Source organism: Phyllobates terribilis, unplaced genomic scaffold, assembly GCF_046119375.1.
Source record: "Phyllobates terribilis strain yellow unplaced genomic scaffold, ASM4611937v1 Scaffold_1__5_contigs__length_1240528914, whole genome shotgun sequence".
NCBI lineage: Eukaryota > Metazoa > Chordata > Amphibia > Anura > Dendrobatidae > Phyllobates > Phyllobates terribilis.
Genome location: NW_027362761.1, coordinates 611903608 through 611920067, shown reverse-complemented (window position 1 = coordinate 611920067; position 16460 = coordinate 611903608). Strand labels below are relative to the sequence as shown.

Here is a 16460-nt window from a genome sequence, read left to right as displayed (position 1 = left end):
CCAGAATCCTCCAGTGCTGTCCTGTATAATGTCCCAGCAGTCACCTCTCCGCTCATCACCCAGAATCCTCCAGTGCTGTCCTGTATAATGTCCCAGCAGTCACCTCTAAGCTCATCACCCAGAATCCTCCAGTGCTGTCCTGTACAATGTCCCAGCAGTCACCTAACCGGTCATCACCCAGAATCCTCCAGTGCTGTCCTGTATAAAGTCCCAGCAGTCACCTCTCCGGTCATCACCCAGAATCCTCCAGTGCTGTCCTGTATAATATCCCAGCAGTCACCTCTCCGGTCATCACCCAGAATCCTCCAATGCTGTCCTGTATAATGTCCCAGTAGTCACCTCTCTGGTCATCACAGAGAATCCTCCAGTGCTGTCCTGTATAATGTCCCAGCAGCCACCTCTCCGGTCATCACCCAGAATCCTCCAGTGCTGTCCTGTATAATGTCCCAGCAGTCACCTCTCCGGTCATCACCCAGAATCCTCCAGTGCCGTCCTGTATAATGACCGGAGAGATGACTGCTGGGACATCACCCAGAATCCTCCAGAGCCGTCCTGTATAATGTCCCAGCAGTCACCTCTCCGCTCATCACCCAGAATCCTCCAGTGCTGTCCTGTATAATGTCCCAGCAGTCACCTCTTCGGTCATCACCCAGAATCCTCCAGTGCTGTCTTGTATAATGTCCCAGCAGTCACCTCTCCGCTCATCACCCAGAATCCTCCAGTGCTGTCCTGTATAATGTCCCAGCAGTCACCTCTCCGCTCATCACCCAGAATCCTCCATTGCTGTCCTGTATAATGTCCCAGCAGTCACCTCTCCGCTCATCACCCAGAATCCTCCAGTGCTGTCCTGTATAATGTCCCAGCAGTCACCTCTCCGGTCATCACCCAGAATCCTCCAGTGCAGTCCTGTATAATGTCCCAGCAGTCACCTCTCCGCTCATCACCCAGAATCCTCCAGTGCTGTCCTGTATAATGTCCCAGCAGTCACCTCTCCGCTCATCACTCAGAATCCTCCAGTGCTGCCCTGTACAATGTCCCAGCAGTCACCTCTCCGGTCATCACCCAGAATCCTCCAGTACTGTCCTGTATAATGTCCCAGCAGTCACCTCTCCGGTCATCACCCAGAATCCTCCAGTGCTGTCCTGTATAATGTCCCAGCAGTCACCTCTCCGCTCATCACCCAGAATCCTCCAGTGCTGTCCTGTATAATGTCCCAGCAGTCACCTCTCCGCTCATCACCCAGAATCCTCCAGTGCTGTCCTGTACAATGTCCCGGCAGTCACCTCTCCGCTCATCACCCAGAATTCACCAGTGCCATCCCGTATAATGTCCCAGCAGTCACCTCTCCGGTCATCACCCAGAATCCTCCAGTGCCGTCCTGTATAACGTTCCAGCAGTCACCCAGAATCCTCCAGTGCCGTCCTGTATAATGTCCCAGCAGTCACCTCTCCGCTCATCACCCAGAATCCTCCAGTGCGGTCCTATATAATGTCCCAGCAGTCACCCTGAATCCTCCAGTGCTGTCCTGTATAATGTCCCAGCAGTCACCTCTCCGGTCATCACCCAGAATCCTCCAGTGCTGTCCTGTATAATGTCCCAGCAGTCACCTCTCCGCTCATCACCCAGAATCCTCCAGTGCTGTCCTGTATAATGTCCCAGCAGTCACCTCTCCGCTCATCACCCAGAATCCTCCAGTGCTGTCCTGTACAATGTCCCAGCAGTCACCTCTCGGGTCATCACCCAGAATCCTCCAGTGCTGTCCTGTATAATGTCCCAGCAGTCACCTCTCCGCTCATCACCCAGAATCCTCCAGTGCTGTCCTGTATAATGTCCCAGCAGTCACCTCTAAGCTCATCACCCAGAATCCTCCAGTGCTGTCCTGTATAATATCCCAGCAGTCACCTCTCCGGTCATCACCCAGATCCCTCCAATGCTGTCCTGTATAATGTCCCAGTAGTCACCTCTCCGGTCATCACCCAGAATCCTCCAGTGCTGTCCTGTATAATGTCCCAGCAGTCACCTCTCCGGTCATCACCCAGAATCCTCCAGTGCTGTCCTGTATAATGTCCCAGCAGTCACCTCTCCGGTCATCACCCAGAATCCTCCAGTGCCGTCCTGTATAATGACCGGAGAGGTGACTGCTGGGACATCACCCAGAATCCTCCAGTGCTGTCCTGTATAATGTCCCAGCAGTCACCTCTCCGGTCATCACCCAGAATCCTCCAGTGCTGTCCTGTATAATGTCCCAGCAGTCACCTCTCCGCTCATCACCCAGAATCCTCCAGTGCTGTCCTGTATAATGTCCCAGCAGTCACCTCTCCGCTCATCACCCAGAATCCTCCATTGCTGTCCTGTATAATGTCCCAGCAGTCACCTCTCCGCTCATCACCCAGAATCCTCCAGTGCTGTCCTGTATAATGTCCCAGCAGTCACCTCTCCGCTCATCACCCAGAATCCTCCAGTGCTGTCCTGTATAATGTCCCAGCAGTCACCTCTCCGCTCATCACCCAGAATCCTCCAGTGCTGTCCTGTATAATGTCCCAGCAGTCACCTCTCCGCTCATCACCCAGAATCCTCCAGTACTGTCCTGTATAATGTCCCAGCAGTCACCTCTCCAGTCATCACCCAGAATCCTCCAGTGCTGTCCTGTATAATGTCCCAGCAGTCACCTCTCCGGTCATCACCCAGAATCCTCCAGTGCCGTCCTGTATAATGTCCCAGCAGTCACCTCTCCGGTCATCACCCAGAATCCTCCAGTGCCGTCCTGTATAATGTCCCAGCAGTCACCTCTCCGGTCATCACCCAGAATCCTCCAGTGCTGTCCTGTATAATGTCCCAGCAGTCACCTCTCCGGTTATCACCCAGAATCTTCCAGTGATGTCCTGTATAATGTCCCAGCAGTCACCTCTCCGGTCATCACCCAGAATCCTCCAGTGCTGTCCTGTATAATGTCCCAGCAGTCACCTCTCCACTCATCACCCAGAATCCTCCAGTGCCGTCCTGTATAATGTCCCAGCAGTCACCTCTCCGGTCATCACCCAGAATCCTCCAGTGCCATCCTGTATAATGTCCCAGCAGTCACCTCTCCCCTCATCACCCAGAATCCTCCAGTGCTGTCCTGTATAATGTCCCAGCAGTCACCTCTCCGGTCATCACCCAGAATTCTCCAGTGTTGCCCTGTATAATGTCCCAGCAGTCACCTCTCCGCTCATCACCCAGAATCCTCCAGTGCTGTCCTGTATAATGCCCCAGCAGTCACCTCTCCAGTCATCACCCAGAATCCTCCAGTGCTGTCCTGTATAATGTCCCAGCAGTCACCTCTCCGGTCATCACCCAGAATCCTCCAGTGCTGTCCTGTATAATGTCCCAGCAGTCACCTCTCCGGTCATCACCCAGAATCATCCAGTGCTGTCCTGTATAATGTCCCAGCAGTCACCTCTCCGGTCATCACCCAGAATCCTCCAGTTCTGTCCTGTATAATGTCCCAGTAGTCACTTCTCCGGTCATCACCCAGAATCCTCCAGTGCTGTCCTGTATAATGTCCCAGCAGTCACCTCTCCGGTCATCACCCAGAATCCTCCAGTTCTGTCCTGTATAATGTCCCAGCAGTCACCTCTCCGGTCATCACCCAGAATCCTCCAGTGCTGTCCTGTATAATGTCCCAGCAGTCACCTCTCCGCTCATCACCCAGAATCCACCAGTGCTGTCCTGTATAATGTCCCAGCAGTCACCTCTCTGGTCATCACCCAGAATCCTCCAGTGCTGTCCTGTATAATGTCCCAGCAGTCACCTCTCTGGTCATCCCCCAGAATCCTCCAGTGCTGTCCTGTATAATGTCCCAGCAGTCACCTCTCCGCTTATCACCCAGAATCCACCAGTGCTGTCCTGTATAATGTCCCAGCAGCCACCTCTCTGCTCATCACCCAGAATCCTCCAGTGCTGTCCTGTATAATGTCCCAGCAGCCACCTCTCCGCTCATCACCCAGAATCCTCCAGTTCTGTCCTGTATAATGTCCCAGCAGTCACCTCTCCGGTCATCACCCAGAATCCTCCAGTGCTGTCCTGTATAATGTCCCAGCAGTCACCTCTCCGCTCATCACCCAGAATCCACCAGTGCTGTCCTGTATAATGTCCCAGCAGTCACCTCTCTGGTCATCACCCAGAATCCTCCAGTGCTGTCCTGTATAATGTCCCAGCAGTCACCTCTCTGGTCATCCCCCAGAATCCTCCAGTGCTGTCCTGTATAATGTCCCAGCAGTCACCTCTCCGCTTATCACCCAGAATCCACCAGTGCTGTCCTGTATAATGTCCCAGCAGTCACCTCTCCGTTCATCACCCAGAATCCTCCAGTGCTGTCTTGTATAATGTCCCAGCAGTCACCTCTCCGTTCATCACCCAGAATCCTCCAGTGCTGTCTTGTATAATGTCCCAGCAGTCACCTCTCCAGTCATCACCCAGAATCCTCCAGTGCTGTCCTGTATAATGTCCCAGCAGTCACCTCTCCGGTCATCACCCAGAATCCTCCAGTGCTGTCCTGTATAATGTCCCAGCAGTCACCTCTCCGTTCATCACCCAGAATCCTCCAGTGCTGTCTTGTATAATGTCCCAGCAGTCACCTCTCCGCTCATCACCCAGAATCCTCCAGTGCTGTACTGTATAATGTCCCAGCAGTCACCTCTCCGTTCATCACCCAGAATCCTCCAGTGCTGTCTTGTATAATGTCCCAGCAGTCACCTCTCCGGTCATCACCCAGAATCCTCCAGTGCTGTACTGTATAATGTCCCAGCAGTCACCTCTCCGTTCATCACCCAGAATCCTCCAGTGCTGTCTTGTATAATGTCCCAGCAGTCACCTCTCCGGTCATCACCCAGAATCCTCCAGTGCTGTACTGTATAATGTCCCAGCAGTCACCTCTCCGTTCATCACCCAGAATCCTCCAGTGCTGTCTTGTATAATGTCCCAGCAGTCACCTCTCCGGTCATCACCCAGAATCCTCCAGTGCTGTACTGTATAATGTCCCAGCAGTCACCTCTCCGTTCATCACCCAGAATCCTCCAGTGCTGTCTTGTATAATGTCCCAGCAGTCACCTCTCCGTTCATCACCCAGAATCCTCCAGTGCTGTCTTGTATAATGTCCCAGCAGTCACCTCTCGAGTCATCACCCAGAATCCTCCAGTGCGGTCCTGTATAATCTTCCAGCAGTCACCTCTCCGTTCATCACCCAGAATCCTCCAGTGCTGTCCTGTATAATGTCCCAGCAGTCACCTCTCCGCTCATCACCCAGAATCCTCCAGTGCTGTCCTGTATAATGTCCCAGCAGTCACCTCTCCGGTCATCACCCAGAATCCTCCAGTGCTGTCCTGTATAATGTCCCAGCAGTCACCTCTCCGCTCATCACCCAGAATCCTCCAGTGCTGTCCTGTATAATGTCCCAGCAGTCACCTCTCCGCTCATCATCCAGAATCCTCCAGTGCTGTCCTGTACAATGTCCCAGCAGTCACCTCTCGGGTCATCACCCAGAATCCTCCAGTGCTGTCCTGTATAATGTCCCAGCAGTCACCTCTCCGCTCATCACCCAGAATCCTCCAGTGCTGTCCTGTATAATGTCCCAGCAGTCACCTCTAAGCTCATCACCCAGAATCCTCCAGTGCTGTCCTGTACAATGTCCCAGCAGTCACCTAACCGGTCATCACCCAGAATCCTCCGGTGCTGTCCTGTATAATGTCCCAGCAGTCACCTCTCCGGTCATCACCCAGAATCCTCCAGTGCTGTCCTGTATAATATCCCAGCAGTCACCTCTCCGGTCATCACCCAGAATCCTCCAATGCTGTCCTGTATAATGTCCCAGTAGTCACCTCTCCGATCATCACCCAGAATCCTCCAGTGCTGTCCTGTATAATGTCCCAGCAGTCACCTCTCCGGTCATCACCCAGAATCCTCCAGTGCTGTCCTGTATAATGTCCCAGCAGTCACCTCTCCGGTCATCACCCAGAATCCTCCAGTGCCGTCCTGTATAATGACCGGAGAGGTGACTGCTGGGACATCACCCAGAATCCTCCAGAGCCGTCCTGTATAATGTCCCAGCAGTCACCTCTCCGCTCATCACCCAGAATCCTCCAGTGCTGTCCTGTATAATGTCCCAGCAGTCACCTCTCCGGTCATCACCCAGAATCCTCCAGTGCTGTCCTGTATAATGTCCCAGCAGTCACCTCTCCGCTCATCACCCAGAATCCTCCAGTGCTGTCCTGTATAATGTCCCAGCAGTCACCTGTCCGCTCATCACCCAGAATCCTCCATTGCTGTCCTGTATAATGTCCCAGCAGTCACCTCTCCGCTCATCACCCAGAATCCTCCAGTGCTGTCCTGTATAATGTCCCAGCAGTCACCTCTCCGGTCATCACCCAGAATCCTCCAGTGCTGTCCTGTATAATGTCCCAGCAGTCACCTCTCCGCTCATCACCCAGAATCCTCCAGTGCTGTCCTGTATAATGTCCCAGCAGTCACCTCTCCGCTCATCACCCAGAATACTCCAGTACTGTCCTGTATAATGTCCCAGCAGTCACCTCTCCAGTCATCACCCAGAATCCTCCAGTGCTGTCCTGTATAATGTCCCAGCAGTCACCTCTCCGGTCATCACCCAGAATCCTCCAGTGCCGTCCTGTATAATGTCCCAGCAGTCACCTCTCCGGTCATCACCCAGAATCCTCCAGTGCCGTCCTGTATAATGTCCCAGCAGTCACCTCTCCGGTCATCACCCAGAATCCTCCAGTGCTGTCCTGTATAATGTCCCAGCAGTCACCTCTCCGGTCATCACCCAGAATCTTCCAGTGATGTCCTGTATAATGTCCCAGCAGTCACCTCTCCGGTCATCACCCAGAATCCTCCAGTGCTGTCCTGTATAATGTCCCAGCAGTCACCTCTCCGGTCATCACCCAGAATCCTCCAGAGCTGTCCTGTATAATGTCCCAGCAGTCACCTCTAAGCTCATCAACCAGAATCCTCCAGTGCTGTCCTGTATAATGTCCCAGCAGTCACCTCTCCACTCATCACCCAGAATCCTCCAGTGCCGTCCTGTATAATGTCCCAGCAGTCACCTCTCGGGTCATCACCCAGAATCCTCCAGTGCCGTCCTGTATAATGTCCCAGCAGTCACCTCTCCGCTCATCACCCACAATCCTCCAGTGCTGTCCTGTATAATGTCCCAGCAGTCACCTCTCCGGTCATCACCCAGAATTCTCCAGTGTTGCCCTGTATAATGTCCCAGCAGTCACCTCTCCGCTCATCACCCAGAATCCTCCAGTGCTGTCCTGTATAATGCCCCAGCAGTCACCTCTCCAGTGATCACCCAGAATCCTCCAGTGCTGTCCTGTATAATGTCCCAGCAGTCACCTCTCTGGTCATCACCAGGAATCCTCCAGTGCTGTCCTGTATAATGTCCCAGCAGTCACCTCTCCGGTCATCACCCAGAATCCTCCAGTGCTGTCCTGTATAATGTCCCAGCAGTCACCTCTCCGGTCATCACCCAGAATCCTCCAGTTCTGTCCTGTATAATGTCCCAGTAGTCACCTCTCCGGTCATCACCCAGAATCCTCCAGTGCTGTCCTGTATAATGTACCAGCAGTCACCTCTCCGGTCATCACCCAGAATCCTCCAGTGCTGTCCTGTATAATGTCCCAGCAGTCACCTCTCCGCTCATCAACCAGAATCCTCCAGTGCTGTCCTGTATAATGTCCCAGCAGTCACCTCTAAGCTCATCATCCAGAATCCTCCAGTGCTGTCCTGTACAATGTCCCAGCAGTCACCTAACCGGTCATCACCCAGAATCCTCCAGTGCTGTCCTGTACAAAGTCCCAGCAGTCACCTCTCCGGTCATCACCCAGAATCCTCCAGTGCTGTCCTGTATAATATCCCAGCAGTCACCTCTCCGGTCATCACCCAGAATCCTCCAATGCTGTCCTGTATAATGTCCCAGTAGTCACCTCTCTGGTCATTACCCAGAATCCTCCAGTGCTGTCCTGTATAATGTCCCAGCAGTCACCTCTCCGCTCATCACCCAGAATCCTCCAGTGCTGTCCTGTATAATGTCCCAGCAGTCACCTGTCCGCTCATCACCCAGAATCCTCCATTGCTGTCCTGTATAATGTCCCAGCAGTCACCTCTCCGCTCATCACCCAGAATCCTCCAGTGCTGTCCTGTATAATGTCCCAGCAGTCACCTCTCCGGTCATCACCCAGAATCCTCCAGTGCTGTCCTGTATAATGTTCCAGCAGTCACCTCTCCGCTCATCACCCAGAATCCTCCAGTGCTGTCCTGTATAATGTCCCAGCAGTCACCTCTCCGCTCATCACCCAGAATACTCCAGTACTGTCCTGTATAAGGTCCCAGCAGTCACCTCTCCAGTCATCACCCAGAATCCTCCAGTGCTGTCCTGTATAATGCCCCAGCAGTCACCTCTCCAGTGATCACCCAGAATCCTCCAGTGCTGTCCTGTATAATGTCCCAGCAGTCACCACTCTGGTCATCACCCAGAATCCTCCAGTGCTGTCCTGTATAATGTCCCAGCAGTCACCTCTCCGGTCATCACCCAGAATCCTCCAGTGCTGTCCTGTATAATGTCCCAGCAGTCACCTCTCCGGTCATCACCCAGAATCCTCCAGTGCTGTCCTGTATAATGTCCCAGTAGTCACCTCTCCGGTCATCACCCAGAATCCTCCAGTGCTGTCCTGTATAATGTCCCAGCAGTCACCTCTCCGGTCATCACCCAGAATCCTCCAGTGCTGTCCTGTATAATGTCCCAGCAGTCACCTCTCCGCTCATCACCCAGAATCCTCCAGTGCTGTCCTGTATAATGTCCCAGCAGTCACCTCTAAGCTCATCACCCAGAATCCTCCAGTGCTGTCCTGTACAATGTCCCAGCAGTCACCTAACCGGTCATCACCCAGAATCCTCCAGTGCTGTCCTGTATAAAGTCCCAGCAGTCACCTCTCCGGTCATCACCCAGAATCCTCCAGTGCTGTCCTGTATAATATCCCAGCAGTCACCTCTCCGGTCATCACCCAGAATCCTCCAATGCTGTCCTGTATAATGTCCCAGTAGTCACCTCTCTGGTCATCACAGAGAATCCTCCAGTGCTGTCCTGTATAATGTCCCAGCAGCCACCTCTCCGGTCATCACCCAGAATCCTCCAGTGCTGTCCTGTATAATGTCCCAGCAGTCACCTCTCCGGTCATCACCCAGAATCCTCCAGTGCCGTCCTGTATAATGACCGGAGAGATGACTGCTGGGACATCACCCAGAATCCTCCAGAGCCGTCCTGTATAATGTCCCAGCAGTCACCTCTCCGCTCATCACCCAGAATCCTCCAGTGCTGTCCTGTATAATGTCCCAGCAGTCACCTCTTCGGTCATCACCCAGAATCCTCCAGTGCTGTCTTGTATAATGTCCCAGCAGTCACCTCTCCGCTCATCACCCAGAATCCTCCAGTGCTGTCCTGTATAATGTCCCAGCAGTCACCTCTCCGCTCATCACCCAGAATCCTCCATTGCTGTCCTGTATAATGTCCCAGCAGTCACCTCTCCGCTCATCACCCAGAATCCTCCAGTGCTGTCCTGTATAATGTCCCAGCAGTCACCTCTCCGGTCATCACCCAGAATCCTCCAGTGCAGTCCTGTATAATGTCCCAGCAGTCACCTCTCCGCTCATCACCCAGAATCCTCCAGTGCTGTCCTGTATAATGTCCCAGCAGTCACCTCTCCGCTCATCACTCAGAATCCTCCAGTGCTGCCCTGTACAATGTCCCAGCAGTCACCTCTCCGGTCATCACCCAGAATCCTCCAGTACTGTCCTGTATAATGTCCCAGCAGTCACCTCTCCGGTCATCACCCAGAATCCTCCAGTGCTGTCCTGTATAATGTCCCAGCAGTCACCTCTCCGCTCATCACCCAGAATCCTCCAGTGCTGTCCTGTATAATGTCCCAGCAGTCACCTCTCCGCTCATCACCCAGAATCCTCCAGTGCTGTCCTGTACAATGTCCCGGCAGTCACCTCTCCGCTCATCACCCAGAATTCACCAGTGCCATCCCGTATAATGTCCCAGCAGTCACCTCTCCGGTCATCACCCAGAATCCTCCAGTGCCGTCCTGTATAACGTCCCAGCAGTCACCCAGAATCCTCCAGTGCCGTCCTGTATAATGTCCCAGCAGTCACCTCTCCGCTCATCACCCAGAATCCTCCAGTGCGGTCCTATATAATGTCCCAGCAGTCACCCTGAATCCTCCAGTGCTGTCCTGTATAATGTCCCAGCAGTCACCTCTCCGGTCATCACCCAGAATCCTCCAGTGCTGTCCTGTATAATGTCCCAGCAGTCACCTCTCCGCTCATCACCCAGAATCCTCCAGTGCTGTCCTGTATAATGTCCCAGCAGTCACCTCTCCGCTCATCACCCAGAATCCTCCAGTGCTGTCCTGTACAATGTCCCAGCAGTCACCTCTCGGGTCATCACCCAGAATCCTCCAGTGCTGTCCTGTATAATGTCCCAGCAGTCACCTCTCCGCTCATCACCCAGAATCCTCCAGTGCTGTCCTGTATAATGTCCCAGCAGTCACCTCTAAGCTCATCACCCAGAATCCTCCAGTGCTGTCCTGTATAATATCCCAGCAGTCACCTCTCCGGTCATCACCCAGATCCCTCCAATGCTGTCCTGTATAATGTCCCAGTAGTCACCTCTCCGGTCATCACCCATAATCCTCCAGTGCTGTCCTGTATAATGTCCCAGCAGTCACCTCTCCGGTCATCACCCAGAATCCTCCAGTGCTGTCCTGTATAATGTCCCAGCAGTCACCTCTCCGGTCATCACCCAGAATCCTCCAGTGCCGTCCTGTATAATGACCGGAGAGGTGACTGCTGGGACATCACCCAGAATCCTCCAGTGCTGTCCTGTATAATGTCCCAGCAGTCACCTCTCCGGTCATCACCCAGAATCCTCCAGTGCTGTCCTGTATAATGTCCCAGCAGTCACCTCTCCGCTCATCACCCAGAATCCTCCAGTGCTGTCCTGTATAATGTCCCAGCAGTCACCTCTCCGCTCATCACCCAGAATCCTCCATTGCTGTCCTGTATAATGTCCCAGCAGTCACCTCTCCGCTCATCACCCAGAATCCTCCAGTGCTGTCCTGTATAATGTCCCAGCAGTCACCTCTCCGCTCATCACCCAGAATCCTCCAGTGCTGTCCTGTATAATGTCCCAGCAGTCACCTCTCCGCTCATCACCCAGAATCCTCCAGTGCTGTCCTGTATAATGTCCCAGCAGTCACCTCTCCGCTCATCACCCAGAATCCTCCAGTACTGTCCTGTATAATGTCCCAGCAGTCACCTCTCCAGTCATCACCCAGAATCCTCCAGTGCTGTCCTGTATAATGTCCCAGCAGTCACCTCTCCGGTCATCACCCAGAATCCTCCAGTGCCGTCCTGTATAATGTCCCAGCAGTCACCTCTCCGGTCATCACCCAGAATCCTCCAGTGCCGTCCTGTATAATGTCCCAGCAGTCACCTCTCCGGTCATCACCCAGAATCCTCCAGTGCTGTCCTGTATAATGTCCCAGCAGTCACCTCTCCGGTCATCACCCAGAATCTTCCAGTGATGTCCTGTATAATGTCCCAGCAGTCACCTCTCCGGTCATCACCCAGAATCCTCCAGTGCTGTCCTGTATAATGTCCCAGCAGTCACCTCTCCACTCATCACCCAGAATCCTCCAGTGCCGTCCTGTATAATGTCCCAGCAGTCACCTCTCCGGTCATCACCCAGAATCCTCCAGTGCCATCCTGTATAATGTCCCAGCAGTCACCTCTCCCCTCATCACCCAGAATCCTCCAGTGCTGTCCTGTATAATGTCCCAGCAGTCACCTCTCCGGTCATCACCCAGAATTCTCCAGTGTTGCCCTGTATAATGTCCCAGCAGTCACCTCTCCGCTCATCACCCAGAATCCTCCAGTGCTGTCCTGTATAATGCCCCAGCAGTCACCTCTCCAGTCATCACCCAGAATCCTCCAGTGCTGTCCTGTATAATGTCCCAGCAGTCACCTCTCCGGTCATCACCCAGAATCCTCCAGTGCTGTCCTGTATAATGTCCCAGCAGTCACCTCTCCGGTCATCACCCAGAATCATCCAGTGCTGTCCTGTATAATGTCCCAGCAGTCACCTCTCCGGTCATCACCCAGAATCCTCCAGTTCTGCCCTGTATAATGTCCCAGTAGTCACTTCTCCGGTCATCACCCAGAATCCTCCAGTGCTGTCCTGTATAATGTCCCAGCAGTCACCTCTCCGCTCATCACCCAGAATCCACCAGTGCTGTCCTGTATAATGTCCCAGCAGTCACCTCTCTGGTCATCACCCAGAATCCTCCAGTGCTGTCCTGTATAATGTCCCAGCAGTCACCTCTCTGGTCATCCCCCAGAATCCTCCAGTGCTGTCCTGTATAATGTCCCAGCAGTCACCTCTCCGCTTATCACCCAGAATCCACCAGTGCTGTCCTGTATAATGTCCCAGCAGCCACCTCTCTGCTCATCACCCAGAATCCTCCAGTGCTGTCCTGTATAATGTCCCAGCAGCCACCTCTCCGCTCATCACCCAGAATCCTCCAGTTCTGTCCTGTATAATGTCCCAGCAGTCACCTCTCCGGTCATCACCCAGAATCCTCCAGTGCTGTCCTGTATAATGTCCCAGCAGTCACCTCTCCGCTCATCACCCAGAATCCACCAGTGCTGTCCTGTATAATGTCCCAGCAGTCACCTCTCTGGTCATCACCCAGAATCCTCCAGTGCTGTCCTGTATAATGTCCCAGCAGTCACCTCTCTGGTCATCCCCCAGAATCCTCCAGTGCTGTCCTGTATAATGTCCCAGCAGTCACCTCTCCGCTTATCACCCAGAATCCACCAGTGCTGTCCTGTATAATGTCCCAGCAGTCACCTCTCCGTTCATCACCCAGAATCCTCCAGTGCTGTCTTGTATAATGTCCCAGCAGTCACCTCTCCGTTCATCACCCAGAATCCTCCAGTGCTGTCTTGTATAATGTCCCAGCAGTCACCTCTCCAGTCATCACCCAGAATCCTCCAGTGCTGTCCTGTATAATGTCCCAGCAGTCACCTCTCCGGTCATCACCCAGAATCCTCCAGTGCTGTCCTGTATAATGTCCCAGCAGTCACCTCTCCGTTCATCACCCAGAATCCTCCAGTGCTGTCTTGTATAATGTCCCAGCAGTCACCTCTCCGCTCATCACCCAGAATCCTCCAGTGCTGTACTGTATAATGTCCCAGCAGTCACCTCTCCGTTCATCACCCAGAATCCTCCAGTGCTGTCTTGTATAATGTCCCAGCAGTCACCTCTCCGGTCATCACCCAGAATCCTCCAGTGCTGTACTGTATAATGTCCCAGCAGTCACCTCTCCGTTCATCACCCAGAATCCTCCAGTGCTGTCTTGTATAATGTCCCAGCAGTCACCTCTCCGGTCATCACCCAGAATCCTCCAGTGCTGTACTGTATAATGTCCCAGCAGTCACCTCTCCGTTCATCACCCAGAATCCTCCAGTGCTGTCTTGTATAATGTCCCAGCAGTCACCTCTCCGTTCATCACCCAGAATCCTCCAGTGCTGTCTTGTATAATGTCCCAGCAGTCACCTCTCCAGTCATCACCCAGAATCCTCCAGTGCGGTCCTGTATAATCTTCCAGCAGTCACCTCTCCGTTCATCACCCAGAATCCTCCAGTGCTGTCCTGTATAATGTCCCAGCAGTCACCTCTCCGCTCATCACCCAGAATCCTCCAGTGCTGTCCTGTATAATGTCCCAGCAGTCACCTCTCCGGTCATCACCCAGAATCCTCCAGTGCTGTCCTGTATAATGTCCCAGCAGTCACCTCTCCGCTCATCACCCAGAATCCTCCAGTGCTGTCCTGTATAATGTCCCAGCAGTCACCTCTCCGCTCATCACCCAGAATCCTCCAGTGCTGTCCTGTATAATGTCCCAGCAGTCACCTCTCCGCTCATCACCCAGAATCCTCCAGTGCTGTCCTGTATAATGTCCCAGCAGTCACCTCTCTGCTCATCACCCAGAATCCTCCAGTGCTGTCCTGTATAATGTCCCAGCAGTCACCTCTCCGCTCATCACCCAGAATCCTCCAGTGCTGTCCTGTATAATGTCCCAGCAGTCACCTCTCCGCTCATCACCCAGAATCCTCCAGTGCTGTCCTGTATAATGTCCCAGCAGTCACCTCTCTGCTCATCACCCAGAATCCTCCAGTGCTGTCCTGTATAATGTCCCAGCAGTCACCTCTCCGCTCATCACCCAGAATCCTCCAGTGCTGTCCTGTATAATGTCCCAGCAGTCACCTCTCCGCTCAGCAGCTCAATCATCTTGTTGCTGAGCTCTAGGATCTTCTTCCTCTTCCTCTCATGTATCGGGAGGTGCGGGGGAGGCTCTGTGATGGGGTCCGGGCTCCGCCCTCCTGACTCCTGGAGATGGATGATGGGAGTCACACCCTCCCCCGGTGTCTTCCTCACTATTGTGTAATCCTGTGTATGGAGAGAGACACTTAGGGAGAAGAATTCCTTCCCGACTCCAGATCTGACAATCAGTAGAAATCCCGGGATCAATAACCGTCTCCAGTAATCTGGGGCCATAACCTGGAATATTATTACACTCAGGACAGACATCCAGGCCCCTCTACAGCTCTTATAGGGAATCCCCATGACAACTCCTCCTGGCAGAGAGCTGCACACAATCACTGCTCTTACAGTAAAGAATCCTTCTCTTCCTCTTCTGGATTTCCTCTTCCCGATGTCGGACTTGTTACATAACACAATAAAGCTGATAGAAATGTAGAGGAGTTACCTCTCCGCTCAGCAGGGAGATGATCTCCAGGGTGAAGTGTAATAATCTTCTGGTGGTCTCGTCCTCGTCCATCCTCGGGGTCATTCAGGAGAAGGAGGGATGAACACTGGATCAGCTGGAGGGATCTCGTCCTGCCGGCTGATAACAGAGAGCAAGAGCTGCACACAACCAGGACGGAGCTGCAGCACTGAGAGTGGGAGGACCTGTGGTGACGTCACCGCCATGTGATCAGGGGGGCGGAGCTCAGGAGAGAAGATGTGAAGTAACTGTGGTGACGTCACCACCATGTGATCAGGGGGCGGAGCTCAGGAGAGTAGTGAAGGACCTGTGATAATGATGACGTCACCACAGCTCCTCCCCCTCAGTACAGCAGACTCTTCATACTTCTCCTGGATCTCTGTTCTCTCTGTTATCAGCCATTATACAGAGACCTGCGCCCAGGAGACATTATATACAGAGCAGAGAACATTCCCCGCAGATTATATTCCTGGAGACAGAACAGGATCTGTGTGACGTCAGCACTGAGGGGATACAGGCGGATGCTCCTTAGCCCCCTCCCCAGCACATATAGGGGCCACACACATTTTCTGTCTGGTGGGATAAGACACCATTAGATAAAGTGATAAATCACTGCTCTTCCTGTACCTGGTGCTCAGGGTCCTCCAGTGAACGAAGAGTTTCCATAGCAACGTTTCGGGGGTCTCGACCTTCATCAGGACTCTGCAATAATAACATCAGAAGAAACCGATAAATACAAATATAAGAGATGACGTTACCGTCAGGCGAAACTCTGATGCCGCAGAAATCTATTTGTGAGGTCGAAATATAAAGAGAAGTTTGATTGCTGGAGGTGAGAAAGCTGCAGTAAGCGGCCGTAGGAAGACGCTTCATGGCAGAAGAAAGACGAAGCCTCTCTCCAGTCATCGGGAAAGAGCTCAGTGCCAGGACTCTGGGGGTGACCCTGCCCCCAACCCAGCAGCCACCGCGGGGACCCCAGCGCTGACTCACGCCTCACGTCTTCTGACGTCGGCACTGGGGTCACGTGATGCCTGTGAGCGACCACCGATAGCGCCCCTCACAGGCAGCATCAACAGCAGAAGGTATTTACAAAAAGTCTTAGGGACCTGGGGGGGGATACATGGGGGGGTCATCTAAAGTACCGCACAACCCCTTTAATATTTGAATTGACCATCACCGAGATATTTAAACCTTTCCACCACTTGTATCTGAGCTGGTGCAATTGTTTCCATATCTGGGAGATGGTCCAGTGCTAATAGGACTTATCCCGATAGATTGTCAGGCCTGAGCTCTGACCAAACTCCTTTATATCTGTCGTTATTGGGCCAATAGATGCCTCTATATCGCCCTCATACAGCAGCATGTCATCGGCACCTTTCCATTATGTTATTACACTTAAAACCAATGAAGTCCTTCGAATCCCTCAGTTGACATGCCAGTGGCTCAATTACTAATGCAAATAGGAGAGGTGAGAGCGGGCGCCCCTGTCATGCACCCCCACCCAAATCAAACGGCCTGGACCATCGACCATTTACTCTCAGTATAGCGGACGCTGAACCA

At 53.1% G+C, this 16460-nt stretch overlaps 1 protein-coding gene across 2 annotated transcripts in view; it reads right to left on the bottom strand.

Annotated features, from left to right (window-relative positions):
- The window catches only part of LOC141272579 (uncharacterized), a 38661-nt gene extending 23580 nt beyond the window's left edge, over nt 1-15081 (bottom strand). Inside the window, exon 1 of one of the 2 annotated variants that reach the window (XM_073683468.1) lies at nt 14883-15081. Coding sequence is in view for 1 of the 2 variants with exons in the window: in XM_073683459.1 (XP_073539560.1) it covers nt 14381-14404 (24 nt within the window). In the remaining variant the exon portion in view is untranslated. Of the gene's footprint in view, nt 1-14380; nt 14560-14882 lie in introns of those variants that run through there. The other variant, XM_073683459.1, reaches the window with a different exon arrangement.
- Between the last annotated feature and the right edge of the window lie 1379 nt (nt 15082-16460).